This window comes from Anarrhichthys ocellatus, unplaced genomic scaffold (assembly GCF_004355925.1).
Source record: "Anarrhichthys ocellatus isolate YVR2014 unplaced genomic scaffold, GSC_Weel_1.0 scaffold67, whole genome shotgun sequence".
Classification (NCBI taxonomy): domain Eukaryota; kingdom Metazoa; phylum Chordata; class Actinopteri; order Perciformes; family Anarhichadidae; genus Anarrhichthys; species Anarrhichthys ocellatus.
This window is the reverse complement of record NW_022280097.1, coordinates 1,780,983-1,801,442: the sequence shown is the minus strand read 5'-3', so window position 1 is coordinate 1,801,442 and position 20,460 is coordinate 1,780,983. Positions and strand designations below refer to the sequence as shown.

At 43.0% G+C, this 20,460-nt stretch overlaps 1 protein-coding gene across 3 annotated transcripts in view; it reads right to left on the bottom strand.

Moving 5' to 3' along the window:
• Positions 1 to 20,371, bottom strand: part of ryk (receptor like tyrosine kinase) — a 42,214-nt gene extending 21,843 nt beyond the window's left edge. The window contains exons 1-8 of one of the 3 annotated variants that reach the window (XM_031872891.1): positions 19,712 to 20,371; positions 9,024 to 9,145; positions 8,808 to 8,907; positions 7,510 to 7,641; positions 6,129 to 6,188; positions 5,432 to 5,573; positions 3,809 to 3,909; positions 1,371 to 1,454 (exon numbers count right to left, since the gene is read on the bottom strand). In XM_031872891.1, coding sequence (XP_031728751.1) covers positions 1,371 to 1,454; positions 3,809 to 3,909; positions 5,432 to 5,573; positions 6,129 to 6,188; positions 7,510 to 7,641; positions 8,808 to 8,907; positions 9,024 to 9,145; positions 19,712 to 19,919 — 949 coding nt within the window. In that variant the 5' untranslated portion in view covers positions 19,920 to 20,371. The remainder of the gene's footprint in view (positions 1 to 1,370; positions 1,455 to 3,808; positions 3,910 to 5,431; positions 5,574 to 6,128; positions 6,189 to 7,509; positions 7,642 to 8,807; positions 8,908 to 9,023; positions 9,146 to 19,711) is intronic. The other 2 variants (XM_031872893.1, XM_031872894.1) reach the window with 2 other exon arrangements.
• Between the last annotated feature and the right edge of the window lie 89 nt (positions 20,372 to 20,460).

Sequence of the window (20,460 nt, the reverse complement as noted above, 5' to 3'; positions counted from 1 at the left end):
CCACACTAGATAATGACTGTCCATACTAGATAATAATTGTGCACACTGTGCTGTGCTTTAGATTAATCTTTATGGTATAGTATGTATTTTTTTTAAATAGTAACAATTCACTTGTGCACTGGGGACGATGGTGTTTATCAACAGCACGCTCAGAAACCCTAAAATAAATACTGCCTACTGACTTAAGTGTACTTCATTTAATCACTTATCTAGCATTAACACTTTACATACTCATACAGATCTGGAACACTGGTTCAGTTTGTTTCAATGTATGTGATTGGTAGATGAGGGAAGATTTTAAGTAAATTCACTTTGTGTCAGCATATCAATGTTTACTAAATGTTTTATTCCATTTTTTATTTCTTAGTTTATTTGCATCGTATCGACTGTCTCACTGAGCTTTCTGTTCTTGTTATTATCGCCTTGCTTTTGCTGCTTTGCTGCCAAAGCACTTCGTAAACTCTGGTTTTAAATGTGCTGTATAAATAAAGTCATTATTATTATTATTATTATAATAATGTCAACGTACTAGCATTTCATTGGTTACTCATGCACCTCACTTGGCAATAGATCACTGTTAACCATGATCTATTGCCAAAAAGCCAAACAGATGAAGGGCTAGTTAGGTGTGCAGAAGGATGAGTGGAGGGGTTTTGTCTGAGTTAGTCATCACATTGAGTTACACTAAACACCTTAGGATGAAGGCTGTGTTCACAGTCGCTGTGTTTTCTTAAACAATGAGAATACACACAACAAATTAAATACATCCGTCTGTCTTTCATCTTAGATTATTGAAGAACTGTCGCAATTATTTTCATTATCCATTCGTTCATCGATTATTTTTGTGACACATCACTTAATTGGTTCATCTATAAAATGTTAGAAAATAGAAAAAAGAAAAAAAATCCAATCACAAGAACTCAGAAGCCTGGGTCTCTGTTTTTACAGTAAATCCCGATATCTTAGAGGCTAGAAGCAGAGACCAACGACTTGACCGATGACTCATTTATCACAATTGTCTGTAGATCGACTAATTGATTAATAAAACATTGTTACAGCACTAGTTGATGGGGCCTTTCTGTGGCTTTTCACTTAAACTAAAGGAGTATCTGTGCAAATTACGACACACAGTACAGGCTTGAACCAGTCTTCCCTTTGTTGATGTCTATAAAGGCTGTATGTACTTGTACCTGACTGCTCACAATAGAAAGGCAGCCACGTGCAGTATTCATCTAAAACACTGTTACATTCAGAAAACTAGGGACAGAATATGGTGACGGTTAAAGTGTTTATGTCCATTACTACATGATGACGATATAGTATGATAACTCTAAGTGTGACGTCGTCTCTGCGGCTTCACTGGAACTTACTTTTGGTTTCATGTGGGGGAGCACCGGGGTTTTGGAAGGAGGTGGCAGCAAGCTGGAGTATGGGTGCAGAACCAGGGTGATTGTCTGATGACAAGTGGAGAGGGGGAGGGAGTGGAGGTTGGGAGAGAGAGTGAGAGAAAGAAGTGATTTAATGGATAGCTCACCCAAATTACAACATGACCTGAATGGATGGATGGATCACTGTTGTGGCTGTACATTGTCAGCTCACACACAAAACATCAAAATAAACCAGGCATGCTTGCCAAGTCGAGTTCACCTTCCAATCATTGAGTAATAAAAAATTAAAAAAAACGAATGGATGATAGTGGTGCAAATAATCACATTTAGCAAAGACATGAGGGAAACAAAACAAAACGCGGGTCGAACAAAACACACAACAGGCGAGATGTGGGTTTGTATCCACAAGAGGACAACGAAGGACAATAAATAAATAGCTGATGTGCTTTTCTAGATGTTTCAAAGATGAACCACAGAGATCAATGTGCCCAGGAGATCAAGATTAAATTCATAATTATTTCATGAGGTGATTACATCTACAGATGTATCCCGACTTAGGTTGTATGAACAGCTGCCTGTCTGGAGAAAAATGACCCGTAAATCTCACCGACATACTTTGCTTTGACATGAACAGTCTGGAAAATGTTATAGGAAAACTTTGAACAGGTCAGGGGAAGATGGATCTCTCTAAGACTGTAGCAGAGTGACTGGGTTGTAAATGTGGATTAGGAATTCTTACAGGCAGGAAAGTGCCTGACCATTATATACATTAGCATTGAATTATTCTGTTTGTAAATTCACTTTGATGGTGTTGGTGTATAAAGATGGCTCATAATAACTTTTCAGTATTGTAGCAGTGGTGTGGCAACTTCCAGAGACTGCAGGTAGTTTCTGCTCCCAGCCAAGAAATAGTCCGACACATAAACGGCAAAATGTAGTTTCTTTCACTTTGGTTTGTTTACGGATTAATCGCAGGAAATGACCTGTTAATTAGTGATCTTTAGAGGTTCTGGTAGGCAGATTATGTTCCCATTGGACATAGGCAGGGTCTTGGCTGGCAAATATGGAGCTTAGCTGGTTAGCTTAGCATAGCATAAAAACTGGAAACAGCTGGCCTGGCTAACAAAATCTACCTACCAGCGCCTCTAAATATGAGTAGTTAACATGCTATATATGGTGTTGCACTAGGAACGAGGCACTAGGAAAGCTAACGGCATTTAGAGGACTGAAAAGCAAAACAGGTGTCAGTTTGTAGCTTCATGTCGCCGGCTTCCATTGAAGGTGACTTGTAGCCTGTTGATGTGTCGCTCACAGTGTGAACACAGCATCATATATTTAAGAGGCAGATGTGAGAGCAGCATCGATCTTCTCATCTCACTCTAGAATTAGAAAGTAAATAAGCATGTTTTCCAAGATGTGTTCCTTTAAAATTGAACTGACAAAGACGATTAATATTAGTATAACAGGCATGAACACTCTGCAAATGTAATTGGTTTACAATGTGAAACAGGCAGAAGTTCTACTGTGGTCAGGTAAAGGTTAAACAGTCTATTAGATGAGAGAGAAGGAAAAAAGTCCTCTGACTTAGAAAGAAATATTTGTCAAAAAGTCAAATCTTACATGAATTCTAGGGCTTTAATCATGGCAACCCTGAGCCCCATCACTTACACTGTAATCACAGTAAATAAAAGGCCGAATCCACATGGTGAACAGAACATTGATCAGTACGGTGTTTATATTGCAAAGCATGCCATGTTATTTCCACTCCCTAATACATTACAGACTTACCCATAATTAGAGTGGGTGCCAGCCAAGAGAACAGAGGGCTGTGTGAGTAATCATACTGCCACCTAACACCACGAACAACTAACAAAGAACTCTGCTGGAGGAAATGTACTAGAGCTGAAATCCTAACACAGTTCTCAGGTAGGCGAGTGTAATATTCAGACTTTACTATAACTCTGTTACTCTACGTCTGTGTTTCCCACCGTGTTCTATATTTACATCAATTCCAATAGAAAAGACTGCTTGTGCTCGTCTAACTGCTGAGCAGCTGGCCTGACGCAGAGCACAGGGTGAGTACATCAACACGTCGCTCACACTGTAATGGGTCACAAGGGTAGCAGCGACAAAAAGACAGAACATCACTGCTCGGACTCTGCTCTTCATTACAATCTTATGACACTAGTTCAGCTAACTGGGTCATTCGCAGTCGATTATTGCATTTGGAAAAGCATGCACACACCAGTGTGAGACGAGACTGAATCCGCCTGAATGTACTTAAGCCCTTCTAGGTGTCATCTTGGAAGGGTAATTACCTCTACAAAAATGTTTTTAACTTGAGACGTGAACTGACGCTGCATCTTGTTACTTGATTGCCTTTGGGTGTTATTGCGGTGAGAGGGAGTAAAGTCTCTTACTGGTGACGGGGGCGGCGTTGTTTGGAGTGTCCGCCCTCAGGTACTGTGTGGTCTGGGTGGACGGCTGAGACAGGCCTTGCGAGCTGCCGCTGTCACTCACACTGAAAGACACAGAGAAGAAGAGCCAGGAGTCGTTATCCAGAAGCACCAGGGCTGGGTTGCATCAGCGATTGGTAAATCCATTTCTACATTAGTGTATAAAGTCCTCTCTACGTTCTTAGCAACTACAAGCTAGTTTAAAAGTTGTAGATTTATTAGAACTGAACATCATGTGTAAATCACTGTCCAATCAAAGGCATCTAGCTGCTGGAGTTATAACCTCAGAAAATGATGGAGTATTGCTGAAGTCTTTGTAAATGTAGGATTGACTTTGTTATATTAACTAACATGGGGAAATAGGTGTGTTTAAGAAGTAGTTACTCTACATTACATGAACAAGTGAATGTCCCATCACTCCAACTGACCCTTGTGATTTGAGGCATATTGTGAAATGTAACTGAACGCCTTCCCAGTTTACATATTTAATTAATTGCATTTCAATCAAGAGTCAGGTCAGATATGATGACCATGTTTCATATGACTTTTTACAACCTCTGCTCTAAGGTCATGTGTTGACACGTGATCAGGTTCAGTGAGCTGTGCAACAGTTACACCTAGTGTTCAGTCGGTGCAAACATTTCACAATAACTAATCTCTACAAAGAACTAGTGCGTGCGTGCGTGCGTGCATTTAGTGATGTGTAAATCTCCACTTCTGATAAAACCAGGGTTATTTTGATCTTTAAAAGCAGCCACTGCTCTCCAACAAGAATCTAGACTTCATTACAGACTCATTTAAATACTTGGTCTGCAATTAACGATTATTTTATATTTATCGACAAATCAGACAATTATTTTCTCGATTAATTTTTAGGTCCATAATACGTCGCAATTTTCCAAAGCCCAAGGTAACGTCTTTAGATTTATTTTGTCTGACCATCAATGCAAAACCCAAAGATATTCCTTTTATCGTAAACGCTACAAAAAACTAGTGAATTCTGAGCAGTTAAAAAACGTCCTCAAATAATGAACCTAATGATCGACCTCATGCTGATCAGAAACCAGAGTGATTTTTCAAAAGAAGGCTCTAAATTTGACAGATGTACAAAATATTCTCGCACAACACGAGGATCCCATCATGCAATGTCATCGAATCGAGCCACTTTGGCCAAACAACATTACAGCAACTCAATTAAGACAGACTTCCACGGAATGCAAGAAAACATTCTTTGTACAATGTTAAATGTACCACTGTCCCAATGGCTCACATCGATATGTGATGACCTGCGTGGCCATCTGGAGGGGAGATTACAGGAAGGAACGGGAACACACTTGAGTGCAGGTTTCAACTTGATATAATCCTCTTCGTGGAGCTGACCTATTCTTGTTGGGCTATGAACACCAGCATTCAGCAGGAAATACTAACATAACTTCCACAGGTGACACACACAACTTGGCTGTAAATACTCTGTGCTGTGCGCTGGTTTTCATCAGCCTCAGTGCGACGAGCGTGTGTTGCTCCACTGATATACACAACAAAAGACTATGTTCTGTTTGGAGGCGGGACAAACAAAAATAAACAAACCTGTCCTCCATCTCCACCCTCTTCATGCTGTGCAGGTGCAGGATGGCCAGGATGATGGCCACCAGGAAGATGACAACACAGCAGACACTCACACTTATGTAGAACACATGGGTGGAGGTGGTGGGGGCGGTCACGCCATCTACTGATGAAAGCAAGCCGCACATTAACAGTTAGACACGGCATAGGAGAAACTGGGGCCCACCAAAATACCATCCTCATTACAGCTAAAGCTTCAAAAATATGAGGTCAGGCAATGAGATAAAGACACGAGTGAGCTAAACTATAAGAGCACTGAGGGCTCCACTTAGGGTTAATGGAGGCCTGGAATAGTAGAGGCTCTGCCCAGGATCCAGTGTCTGAGAGCTTTTTCTCATCACCTCTCTAAAAGCCTCTGAGGGCCCCAGGTTCCTCGGGCCTACCCAAGCAGAAGGGAAACAACCCTCTAATGGCACTTTGTTACTCGGGCAGTGGGCTCACAAAGAGCCTGAATAAATCCTACTGGAAGAGGACAGCCACTCTGGGGGGAATCATACCCCTTGGTTATGAAAAGTTAGACTAACGTGCACTGCTATACAGAGGGACTCCTCAGTACTAATGTAACCGCTGTCTTGTCAGGCTGATGCCACCCGTGATTGACAACACATGGAGCTGGAACATAGAGATCAGCAGAGCATGATGTGGAGGTGAGCTCACTTACAGTCGGGTCGTGGAAGAGTGTTATTGTTGAGGGGAATGGTAATCTTTGGGTCTTCTATTCCTGTTCACAGAGGAAGAAGGAAGGAGAAGCATTAGATCAACTCTACTGACTGGCAGACTTCATTCACACACTATATTCAGCGTTGTCTGTAATGCTCAAAGGAAAATAAACAACGCTTATGTACTCTATGAAACTAAAAATGCCCTTATAAGTTTCCACTGTCATGAAGAGCCAGAGCCATGCACGTAGTTCCACCACATCTCATGAACTCCAACGATTAATCGGGCCGATGCCACATTAAAAAGCAACCGCCAAGTATGAGAAGTCATTTTTTAATAGGACATAACAACGCTGTAAATGTGGTCTGTGTGATGTAAAGATGTCTCTCTGTGTTGAAAGAAAAAAATGCAGAAGCCTTAAAAGGAAATTGAAACCACCAAAAGGCTAAATGGCTGACTTAGAAGTGATGATCGGCGCCGATCTTTTTTTTTTTGGCTGCTGTAGTCAATAAAAGCTGGTTCCAAATCTGTAGTCCCTCTCATTAGAGAAGGGCATAGAATAGAACAGATGAATCATCAATTACATAACTGTCACTGAAGTGTCAATAACATTAAACAAACTTCTCATAACGTGTTCTAATAGTCCTTAGTCCTCAAACGGATAGGTAGTACAAACTAAATACAAAAGAGTGCAAGATAAAAGGCAATAGAGAGACTTGTGTCTCGCAGTGTTCTTAACTCTGATAGTTCCCAGTTGACAGGGGAGGACAAGCTCTCAAGCGGAGGCCCAGGGACACAAACCTGAAATAACTTTCTTCTAGGCTAAGCTTTCCTTTGCTGCAACTCTCCAGATGCAGTCCAAGATGACAGGTAGGATTAACCAGCACACATTCTGAGCACCGCTTAGGCTGCTAATTTGACTCGTGCTCAACATAAGATGGGGACTAAATTTGCTTCCGAGGGGAACGGGACAAGAAGACCTCTTGGCCACATATAATTATCTTCAGTCTGTTTGAAAATAGCACAGAACTGAATGCGGAATACGAAAACCTGTACATCTCACTGCAGCATCTGACACACAAATTCTCCTCAAACTCCATGTTCTATGTGGAATATATTTTGGAAACAAACATTTTATCTAAGTATCAAAACAGTAAGTGTCACTTTCTAATAGGGTTAGGGTTGTCATAGCAGGAGAAGCACAGGTGTTACTAATAACGTCAACGATGCACAGCCATCATTACTGTTATTAATTGCACCTGTGCTTTCTCTGCGATGACGCGTAAAGACGTCTGCTGTGGAAACGGTCCACAGGTGGAGGAGTAATGACACTTATTCAGTACAGCTGCACCACCTTATCAGCTGATCATCAAGAGACTTACTTTTATAGCACATTTTCCTCCTCTTGAAGTTCAGCACTGTGTAGTTGTTGGCATGGATGGTCAGATTGAGTTGCACTGTTAAAACAGCCTCTCCATCGACCTTGCCGGAACAGAAGAGGTCCACTCTAAAGACTGTAGAGACACACACACACACAACACACAACACACAAGCGTCATTTAGAGAACCTTGGTCTCCTGATATCTGGTCTGAATCTTTATTAGCAATCACATGTCGGAGCTGTATGAGATCGCCGAGTAGTAAATATTTATATTTATAATGAATGACTTGTTTATGTCGTATAAGTTGGGCAGAAGCCTGTAATTGTTACAATGGTGTTTACAACTTTAACACCAGGACTGTAATTGTACAGTTTAGTCATTTAGAAATTATGAAGTTAATTCCGAAAGGAAAAAGTTCAACATTTTCAAAATACTTAAAAATTTGCAAACCAGCAGTGACGCCACTCATTTCTTAACTTGAGCACCAGTTTAAAACCCAACGTTTTGATCGGCCTCACATCCTGGTTAGTTATTGAAAGTAAATGCGCTTTTTAAATCTGTCGATGCAGACAGACAATCACTGGTAGCACCCAGCACACTAGCAGCATGGCGTCACACAAATGAGCCATTTAAGTGACACCGTCGTACAACCCTGCACTAATCACCGCAGCCGCCATATTCAGGCACATTACCCTCCAAAGAACTGCAACTTGACGTTTTTTCACTATTATATGGATAAAACAGACGAGATATAACGTAGTAATAAGGGAGTTTAAAGATACTGGTGGCCAGATTTTGTTAGCCTTGAAGGTATTTTCCTTCCTCTGTTCATGCGAGTGATACCAATGTTGGAATGAGGGCTGGGAGGCGGGTTTGAAGGCAACACCAGTGTGCTTGCCCTGGGTCATTTTATACTCAGAAGACATGCTTTTTTTGGCTTCATGCGCCACTGAGCAATTGTATTTTAAAGAACAGCCTCCAACGCTGTATCCAGCTCTCTTCATACGTCCATGATTTGCACCACAGACTTCCGATGACCGAGCTGGCAAAGTTACGATCAGCCATCTCCTGATTTAAATGGGATAAAATGCTGTGTGGCTCTTCTAGAATTTCCAAATGTTATCGAACCAAACTGATCAAATGCTGATGGTGAAACTATCATCATTTCCAAAAATTCCAATTGACACAGTTAAAGAAGTATGGATTTCCAGACACCATTTTGAAAAGTCTGCAAACTGCAGGTATGTGGGATCCCCATGAGCACATGACACAACAAAAAAAGTAGGTATTTGACAAACCAGAGGGAACACGGGGCACCTCCCCCTGAATGGAGATGTTGCTCCGTGGCTGGTTCATGGCAACAGGGTTGTCCATGAGGAAGCCAAGCCGGTAGTCAACCTATGAACACGGAATGAACGAGAGGTGTCAACACAGAAATGGGTCGCCTTGCATGAGTGTACAACGGTAGCATGTATTGAAGGGGTTAATCGATGATTGCAGTCTCTGAGACGTACCTTTGTCTTGGAGTGCCATGAGAAGTGAAGGCTGTTGGTCTCACTGGGCACCGGCAGGGTGAAGGAGAGAGCATAATGATTCACCACATCGTCTCGCACATAGTAGAGCTCTGCGTCTAGGCCTGTGTGAGGGCAGAGCACATAACATTGTATCTTATGAGAAATATTTTGGAAATCCAGAAGAAGAGAGAAAAACCAGCACACTGGGGATAAAAGACAACATAGAGGTAGATTTAGACACAGCCTGAGGAAAATGGTAAAATATCCACTCAGACCGCCAGCTTGGATTGGGGGGGTTCCCCACAATAAAGCAGATGGACTAACCACATCTGGTAGTACTCGAGACCTCTTAAGTGCCCAAAGTGAAAAACTTCAAAACGTTGACGTGAGGCAACATTCAAATATGACTGTGATTTTCTATCCAGGAAACACAATTGGGCAGGGGAAGGGTTAAGAGGAAGGGATTGGCATGCCTTAGATAAAACGGGACTCGCATACAACACCCAGTCTGTTCAACCATTCCTTATTTTCCTCACTGCTGCATCAAAAAGTCACGCATGTCTAATGTATAATGGTGAAATCCCCCGACCCCGGCCTGGGGCAGTGCTATCAGTCCTTGAACGCTGTGTGCGAGTGGGGTCCGTCTATCAGTCTGTGAGTATCTAGTTTAAAGAGAGGGGAAGAATGTGCCCGGGCTCCCCCGATACCCTCGGGCTACCTCAGAGCTCCGGCTCAAAGACCTTTCTCACATTGGCTCAATTAAAAACAGTCTCAGGCATTTACCAACTCAGAGGGTGTTACATAAACTAGTCTCCAACCAGGCCCGCGGAGGAAGATGGCTGGCTGTCCTTTCCTTTTCCTAAGACACTGCTCCGTGTACATCTTGACTAAAACCCATGGTTGAAATTAAAAGGTAGCTCTATACATGTAAAAAAAAAAAGAAAAAAAAAAAGTGAAAGTTATGAGCAATTACTTAAAACAAATATGATTTTTATGACTGATTATCCAAATAGCATTTTTAGCATTCAACTAGCAAAACATCTCAAAACAAAGTGCACAAACATTTCCCCAAAGCTTTCAACCACATCTCATGGTCTAGGTCATGGACAGGGAGATGTTAATAATAATAAATGTCATTGTCAGACTCAGTTAAGACCCTATGACAACGGAGAAAAACACCTGCTGATGAGGACCAGGGGATGAAAGTGAAAAACCCTAGAAAAAGGCTAATAAGTAGACGTTGAGTTAAAGGGGACGTATTTTGCTTGTATTTTGAGTTTCTACTAGAACATATTTACATGCTTTAACCATCAAAGAACACTGGATTTTTCATATACGGTCTGTCTGAATATACCTGCATTCACCCTCGGTCTGAAAACCTTGGTTTTAGCATCTCGTTAAGCCCCCCTCCCAAAAAAAGCCCCGTCTGCTCTGACTGACTTGCACCTTTGCGATGATAGTTGGGTGGGTGGAGATACTCAGATGGGGGGTGTATATTCTGATGAGCCTGCATCTGACATTAGAAGGGAAGCCAAATGTGGCTCGTTGAATCACGTGTGTCCTGATTTAAGCAGCCCGCTTGTCTGTTTTGTAGCTAGTCTCTAACTTTGTTGGTCGTCTGGTGAGGAGTAGGTAGGTGGTCCACTTTGAGAGCTTTGACCTGCCTTCTGCATCTCACAACGATGCAGTGCGAGACAGTGAACCTAAATAGTAACGTTGTTGGTCGTAATACCAAAACAATGAGCTGAAATATGCCATCCATCTATGTAGACCTGAGGTAAACTGCAGAGCCGTGATAACACATGCTAAGATCTGTGTGGGGAAAAAAATATTAATTCATATAACACGAAAACATGTAAAACTTTTAGCCCCGCCTTAAATAAGCAACTGGACAATTGGAATTGTAAAACGCTGTGACACTGATATTTTGTCCACAGCACAAATAACTGTACATATGTAGGTACTAGAGGCAGCAGATGTGTGCACATGACCACACAGTCGAGTCCCGGAATAATTGCCTTTCTCATGCTCAGCTCCGTCTGCCTCCCTCGTCTCAACATGTGGCCACACCGCTTTGATACCAATTAAACTATGCAACCAGGCATAAAAGGCCCAAAGAGGACCAGCGTGAGTCTGGCTCACGTTCGTCCCTCCCACAGCCCCATAGACACCCACCCGAACTGCAACGACTTCTGAACAGGAACATGAGGGAATGGCGACAGGGGCCTTGTCAGTGTTTGTAGACGGAGGAGCGGGGGAATGAGTGGTTCCTGAGGTTAAGGAAGTGGAACCACACAGTTTCATCTCTGACTCGCACTCACTGCTCTCTGGAACGGGGAGACGGCTTTAGTAGAAGGTGGGCCTGTAAGCAAGATTCTCGTTTGGTCACAACGTATTAAGTTCCTCGCTTTGTTTGCTTAAACGCTGATGGAAAATGAAAAACATCATTCTGAATTCCAGCGCGATGACTTGGCAGCTGTGTTGTGTTTTGAGGGATTATTTCCTGCAGGACATTTCCATTTCTCCATGCTGGTGTCAAGAGATTAACAATAGCCAGGGCATAACACGCTGTATCACCTGCACCGATCTGAAAACAACACTCAATTCCAGAAATAACATCAAACTTCATGTTTACAGTTACGAATCCTCGATGCTCACATTTTGATACTGCGTGGAATAAATTACACCAAAATTTGTTGATGAAATAATACTAAAAACTAAATCTGTCTGACATTTTCAAATAAATGATTACTGTGATCATTCATCTCATCATCGCCTCAGTGGAAACAATTTTTCATGACTTACTCTAAATAAGAATTCATTAAGCCGCTCAATCAGCGAGCACATTCTGACGTGTACACTGTGTTTGTATTAAACTAGGCTTCACTGCGTATCATTTGTCCCACAGTGACACGCAGTCATAACAACCAATGTTAAAATCAGTGCTGCATTTTAGCGCCATGCTCGTCATGCACGATTACATGATGAGACATCGTTTATTGAAAAATATGATGAAACGACATCATGCATCAACAAGTGACTTGATCAGTGGATTATGCCGTCTCTCAGAAACTAGTTTCTGCTACTCAGGACAATGTTGGCCTTTTTCTTTGACTGGTAACAGCTCGCTGCTTTACACGGAGCTTCTGAAATCTTTTCAGCACGTGACAGCATTGTGCACGGCCAAGTGGGGAAGAGAACTAGGGGCCTTTAAAGGAGACGTGTCACGCTCACATTCAGGTGCATACTTGTATTTTTGGGGGCTGGCACTCAGCGTGCTCCAGACATTAATGCAGGACAAACTTTAAATTAAGTTTGAGATATTTATTATTTAGATAGTTTGAGATATTGTTTTACAGGAAGCGTTTCTCCACTCCACTGTACAAATTCAACACAACACAAATCAACTGCTCTTTCCACATGACACCCTAATGACATTCCTAGAGTACCAACGCATTAAAGCTGCCCAGTACGATCAGTCCTCCTAATTGAAGTGCTTAGCTCAAGGTCACATTGACACTTCTCTCAGCTGAGGGAGGGGAGACAGGATTACTCACTAACTTTCCTCCTGCCACATTCTCCCTACTGGTGCAGACATTGAACCTAGCATGGACACAGAAATGGTCGTTCCTTTCGTATGCAGATGTCAACGCAAAACTGTAACTTACAGCAGCATCTTAGCTTGTCTTCACGTTTCGAGCTCTATAACGTTTTCTAGTCGACATGCAGTGTTCTCTTGCAAATCTGTGGATCGCGTTGCAGAAAGAGCAGAACAAAAGGTGGCATTGGCCAGGTGGTGAGGTCCAGGGCGGACACAACAAAGACCCTCTTGTGCGCACGGTCGACACTTTACCTCCCGAAGCCTTCATCCCCGAGTGCTCCGGAGATAAACACTCCCTCTCGCTGGGAGGATACTGGCGACGTTAACCATGGAAGGAGAAAACGAGGGCCGGCGGGAAACTATCAACTGGAAACTCCAAACAAGTTCACAGCCATGAATCAGGCAGGAGGGGAGGAGGAGGGGGAGGGGGGGCTAATGTAGGAAGGACTTTAAGGTCTAAGATATCACACACACAAGAACAGCTATAAAGTGAGGACGACGGGATTTGGTCTGTGGTTGAAAAAGACGTCGTGAAAAGTAGCCCGATGCTAAAATCACTATGGATTGATGAGCAGTTTAATCTGTCAACTGACAGGTAACAGCAAGATTATTAAAGAGTACTATTTCTGCTCCTGTCTTCATTAAGTAACATTCATTATTGCCTCCAGGGTTGTACCATCAGAAAACGATGCTTGGGAAAACAACAATTCTAAACATATAATCCATGTTTTTGCTGCATATTAACAAACACCCTGGAGAACTTTCAGAAATCGTCTAGAAATGATGATGCATTACATTTTTGCATTGCAGCTTAAATCAGCAGCCATACAGGTTTTCACAACCCAAAATAAAAACAAACACATTTGGCAGCTTGATTAGGTTAACTCATTGTACGAAAACATCTCGACAAATGATTTCATGTCAAGTTAAAAATAGTTCCCCGTGTGAACAAACGCAATACAGCTGACTGACAGATGATGCTCAACGAGAGGGGACACCGGGACCAGCAGTCTGGATGATGACCTACTCAAACCAAACTCAGATAAAGCAGAACTTTAAAGTGCCGATTTAGACTTGGAAGCTGCTTTTTTTTTACCCTTTGCTTTAATAACATCCACTCGAACACGAGGAATTTGGTTCAGACATGCCATCCCATGTCACCGTTTACTCTCTGGAGATGTGGGCACTAGAGAGTTTTCTCTTCTTCTTGGTGACAAAGTCTGCAGGATTGGTGTAAGACTGGGTATGTCATTTGAGTTGTGCTATAGTAACCCTTGAAGTGTGGGAAGCGATTGAATCTTGCTGAAGTGGGCAGGACCCCCGGCAGCATCATGGGGGCCCTGCGGACTACTGTACTGCGCTCACCCCTCGGTGGACCGACCGACCGGCCTCTAGTGACACATTGTGCAGACGAGGTTCGTTCCCATACATGGCCCGCAGTGACTTTTTCTTTTAAGGAATCTTGAAAGCCATTTTACTGCCTATTAGCTACCAAACCACTCTGCTTTACACTGACACGAGTCGTTCCTTTTGCTGATTTTTGTGGAAAATTCGGTTAAAATCCTGTATATCTGTGCTACATTTGGATGGAAACTTGACTACTGAGGCTGTTTCGCTGGCGGCCGCACACCTTTCTTTCCAAGAGAGAGGTTTTGGGCACAGACGAGCTTTAGTGCATGTCCCAACAGAAAACCAACACACCTCCTGCAATTGAAGAAAAGCATCAGTATCGAAGTGCAAAATGACAAGGAAGGCGCAGTGATACCATGGATGTCATTATGTGGCGTGTTCTCGGAAAAACTCAACCAAACATCCTGACGAAAGCAACGCTGGTCGCTAAAATGTTCACATCTGAAAGGGTCTTTCAGCTGGAAAGTAAAAACACACATTAGGTCACAATCTTTGCGGTTTGGCTTTGATTGGCTTCAAAGAAACCTCACATCAGTTTCCTTCTTTTATTTCCATGAGGTGGCTGGAGGGCAGGCGAGGATGAAGGAATCTGAGCAGGACTGTCTGCCGCTGCCTCTTTTATAGGCACATCGTTGACGGCTATTTGTTGTTAGTTTACTCAACAAATATCAACTGGTTTGCTGAAGAAGAAAAAAAAGATTGGCGGTTTGAGGCAAACTAACGAGTCACTTCGGTGGTCTGACACACACCATCTCGCTCTATTTTTGGACGGCGTTTCACATGGGCAGCTTTGTGAGTGCACTTTTAAAGGCCGGGTTGTGAACGCAAGGTCAAATATTCTTGTGCTTTATTTTTTTAGTTTAAAAAGGTGTGTTTCATAACTCTTCTATTTTAGAAATGCAAGAGAAACCAGAGGGCAAACCCCTGACTTCAACATCTACCGCAATCAATCAATGTAACTCCAGCATAACAGTGATCTCAATAGAATTACACTATAACTCAAATTCTTGTGGCATTTGCTGTCATGCGGACATACAAAAAAAAACAGCTTTTACACATTTTACCACAAGGGTAACAATTTATAAAATGTGTGCTTGCTTTACTTTACAGAAGCTCCTGTAAGGCACCCACACATCTTTTGTCTGAGAGCAGCGGCTCTCAGACAAAAGATGTGAAAGCGGGGGCTTCTCTATTCAACCAAAGGGATCCTTGGAGAGTGGCATGGAGGAAATGAATGCTGCTGCCAATCACTCCTCACTGTTCACGGGCCTTTTTCAAAGCCCCTGCTTTCCTTTCAGCTCTTTGGAGGAGGAGGAGGAGGAGGAGGAGAGGGGGGGGCACATGGCTCTTCACAATACGCTGACGATTTTAGTTCATATCTCTTAGACCTGGGTATTTCCGTTTTTGCATGCTCAGCCAGATTTAAGCCAAACTCTGACCTCCTCAACTGGTCGGGCGAGTGGAAAAAAAGATTCACTTTGCTAGAATTTCCCCTGCTGGAAGTCACGGTGAAATCAAACGGGAGAATGTCAGTATTTATTTTAAAAGTACAACATGTGAGCCGGTTGTAATACCAGGTGGAGTTTGCCCGATTAGAATCTGCCAACAAGTGCAGCTCCTCTTCCCTCAAGCACTTTAACAGGGAACTGCTTGTGTTGTGCAGCTATGCTTCAGCCTGAAGTGGAGCAACCCGGCACTACGACAGTGAGCAGCGACAACACAGCGAGGACGCCATGCAAGACCTAGAAGACAGACTCTCTTAGTGCTTACTTTCCACCAGGAGGCAATTCCTCAGAGTTATGCGTTGCTTGGTCTACCGTGGAAAACTGGGCTAAAAGGCCATTATTATAGGAGACAGCAAAAGGAAGTACAGAAATCAGATTTTTACGTCATCTTCTAAGTGATCATGTGGATCGTCGAGATGCCAGGAAACAGAGAGAGAGAAAGGAAGCCATTGAAGGTAGTGAAAGCGATGTCATAGCTTGGGTCATGGGCCTTGTGAATGCAGTAAGGCTCACCCGGCTGTCGTACTTTTCTGAGCAACCTCTAAATTAAAAAGGTTGAAAAGTTGTAAAACCTTCATTGTAAATATTGACATGTGGCACTTGCTTGGGATTAAAAAGTTTAAAATAGCTGACGGATAGAAAATCGAATCGGGATCTATTGCGATAGTCATTTAATGTCATTTTTTAAGCAGAAATGCCAAACAACACCACTGTATTCAGCCTTTTATTATTGCAAACTGGTTATCGTTGCCTTTCACACTGTTGCTTCAATAAAATAAGCCATTTGAATATATCAGCGTGTGGTCGGGAAAACTGTGAGGGCCTTATTTCTGGTGCTTTACAGTCTCTCCAGTGGGACTGAATCACACCTGTTATTCCCTCTATTCCTACTACTCAAATATAATTTCTTTCCCATCTGAGTTCCTGTCACTATCTGTCATAACCATCATGGACCTTCATAACACTCCACAAATCTATAACTGTGTACACACACACAGAAGTCTGATCAATGAGGTGGCTTCACATCCAATGAGCTTTTGACTCAAATCTGTAGCAGCTCCTCCACTCCGGGTCTGGAAAATGTGCCATGCAAGCAACAGCCTGCAGGGATGTTTTAACACTTTTCAACTGCCGTACAGCAAAAAGTGAGTCAATGGGTTAAGTATGGCTGAAGTAACTGAATTTGAGCCGGCAGCTGCGACACAATTTGGAGCCAGGATGCGGGTCTTGAGACGCAGCTGATCTGGGAGCTCAGGGTAGGAATGCATGTGGAGAGTCGCTTCTCTCCCCGTCAGTCACATGCAGAAACAATCAGGGATGCTGCTGCACTTCATCCACAGACAAATATACGCTGCTGCGCCGGTTTGTATTCAGCCATGACTTTTTCCTGTTCCATCCCCCCCCCCCCCCCCAAGAGAGTCAGGCTGTTTGTTAAAGTTATCAAAATTAAATCCTGAACGCAGAATCCAGCTGCTGAAAAGAACAGCGAGACAGCAGCAAGGCTTCATAATTTCACCCCAAGTTATTAAAAAAAAAAAAAACTTTCTATTCCATGACTAAGAGGAGAGGGAACCGACGTCATTAAACACTAACTGACCGTTTCAACAATACAATATTGCTTGTTTTTTGCATGTTGGCCGGCACAGTGGCTCATAACAGCGTGTGAGGGGACTGACCTCCTAATAAGGTGAATGAGTTCATTCAACCTGTATTTTTTAACAAGATAAGATAACATAGAAAATTACAACATTATTGGTTTGGACTAGACTACATTGACTGAAATATAAATAAATAAATGACAAAATAAAGAGAGGAAACATTTTGACCAAAAGTTGATTAAAATGTAATGAGTGTTTGTCTTCTAAAACGATAATGTTGAGTAGTCGTCGACTAAGACGGGACTCAAACTAATCGGCATCTTCACCCAAAGAGTAAGACTGAATCCAATGGAGCCGAGTGTGAAACATGCCGATGGGATTTAGAAAACAACTGACCCGTGTGTACAGGTGACTGAGTTCTTGTTGACAGTTCTGCTATAAAGCCCAACTGAAATCATGGCTCATGTGATTTGAAACTTGAACTCTTTTAATTCAAAAAGGATTAGTTTGTTCAGCACTACCCGTATGACGATAGCAAAAAGGTAGACATGCCATAGCAGAACAGCTCAGGTGTACCTAATAAAATGATCCATATTGATGTGGCAGGTCCTATCTTTTGGTCCTCACCAATCTATATGCCATATTATAAATCACAAATCATTATGCACTGATCTACAAGCTCAGTTACAAAACACACGTTCTAATTTGCTGCAGTCTTAATTGAAATAAATAAAGAAACCACACTGAGCTAATCTAAACAAATGGCTACCGTGAACATGTTCTCATGTCCCAGCAGTACGATCTGAATACTCGCTCCCTGTCCTGGGAGATCCATGTCTGGTGATCCCGAGACTCCCATGTCCAGTACAGGCTTCCCCTTCCCTAACTGCCCTGAACAGACACAAGCCCTTTGTGGTTCACGGTTTCAGAAGATTACATTCCTTGCTACCTTGCCACTGAATCGTGGAAGTTTCTGTCCACACACACTTTTAGCTTGGCACATGTCGTTGTCAAACATTAAAAGATTTCTTCACACGACAGGACACGGTTTGAGTTCATGATTGAGTTCAAACTTAGTAACGCGCTGGTAATAACTCTGCATACGCAGCATGACGAGGTGAGCCAACACAACTTCCTGTTCAAAAGCTGGACGCTCTTTATGCTTCCTCCTAATTGATCTGACGACAGACACAAAATGTAGCCGAGTCCGACCGGATCCCATCTGATGCAAAGAAATGCCGATGCCACTACGAGGGCGATGATACAATTATTACCGGCAGCGCACAGGTCAATTTGAGAAGTTGCAGCATCAGCTTCCTCCCTCCACAGAGGCATCGCGCCCCACCACCTCTACCCAGTCATTAGCCTGAAAAGTGGCACTCGCAGTGGTAAATGACTGGTTCTCAAACTGCACCTTCATCACATCTTCAGTAAACCCAAAATTAACTGTTAAGGACCAATCCATAAACCGGCTCAACCTTTGAACCAGGATAAAGGACATTTAACAGTCACAGACATCATGATAGCCAACATGACTTCCAACAGACAAACTGTGGAGTAAAAACAGCGCAATTCGGTCTACTGTGCAGGTCTTAAGAAAATCTTTGTGTACAGTATAGCTCAAATACTAATGCCTAATACGGCCAAGGCTAAATCATAACACAACTTTGTGCATCTTCTGCAGCAATAGCAACCCGCTGGACCAAACTTAGCTCACCTCACTTCACATCACCGAACACTGACACACAACCACTAACATCCTATCTGGTCGCCGTCTCAAATGTATGCTGTAGTTAGTCACTTCCTTCTTTTCCACAACTCCTGGTGACACATCAGCATACCTCTGTTGATGCGCTAAAACCACACAACAGCTGTGGATCTGCTTCCAGACTGGTTTCTCAATGATGGAACATTTGGCTTCTTCTTGTGTGAGGGAATATTAGAGGACATCTCTACTGTTGAGCCAACATTGGACATAAGGGTCGCTCTGATTTAAGATCCACACGTTTACACAGTATACAGTTTATAAATCAAGTATTACATCTTGATCTTTATTGTCCAATATTGACAGCACAGCTCATAAAAATCAATTATATTGACTATATCTGTGATGCCTTTGGTAAATGTTTATTTTACATATATCCACAGCATGAGGTACTTTAGAGAAGAAGTAATGTTATTTTCCTCTGTTATGTTCTAATTATTATTTTAGGATATTGAGAGTGTCTATAACAGCATTAAGGGAGACTTTTCCATTCTATGCGTTACAGTTAACTTTGAAGATTTACAGCAGAGCTCATGCTCTTTGGGTCAAAATTTAAATTCTCTCCTGTGGGCCAGTTCACACCCAGATCCGAACGGTCTCGTGTTGTATATGACACTGTGATTGCTCAAAAAGAAGAGTGAGTTGCAATACTTCACAAGAGTTCAGTCGCGTTTTAGAAGGAAAAATGCAGATGTGGGGGACACACTGGCACAACTGCATCACCCCACACACACACACACACACACACACACACACAGAGATACAAACAAAGTTTGAAGACAGCTGTCTGTACTCGCAGGCCTTCTTACCCAAAAGCGTCTTCACCTCCTCGACACTCATGTATATGTTGACACTCGGCTGAATGTTGTTGACGCCAGAAGTGGTGCTCGGGTTGGCCAGGCCGCCAGCCCCTTCCAGCAGCAGGAGGAAGAAGAAGCCCCCCAGCCTCCACAGCACCGAGTGGGGCCACCCTCGGGACTCCGGCGGGCTGCCAGAGCCGTGAATCAGCTCCAACATAGCGGTGGTCGTCTGGCTCGCGGTCGTTCTCGGTGTTCCCCAGTCGCCAACGTCTTTCTCATCCGTATCTGAAGTTAATCCCGGGAGGCAACATTACTAGTTACTTTACGCCGCAGCGCCACTTTGACCCGTTCCCACTTTTCCACTAGCCTGTTTTTTTTTTTGTCCTTTCTTGCTAGCAGAGGCAGGCTAAGTTAGCCGGAGCGGGCTAACTTTCGTCGGACTGTGCTAACCGTCCTCGGTCGGACTCTCGTTGAATGTTTGAATGTTTGAAGGTTTACGACGTTTTCCCAGCTCATAAAACTCACACGGGATATCGCCACATTGAGGCGCTTTGATATGCGCAGGCAAAAGGGAAAGTAGGAAAAAGGTGCCCTGAAGTAGCAAACAAGCTAATACATCCAGTTTTCTCCCTCCATGGTCCTTCCTCCCGTCGCTCTTTGCTCACTATCTCAGTTTTCACTCGGAGCAGGGAGGGGAGGGGAGGGAGGGCGATGGAGGGAGAAAACTGGATGTATTAGCTTGTTTGCTACTTCAGGGC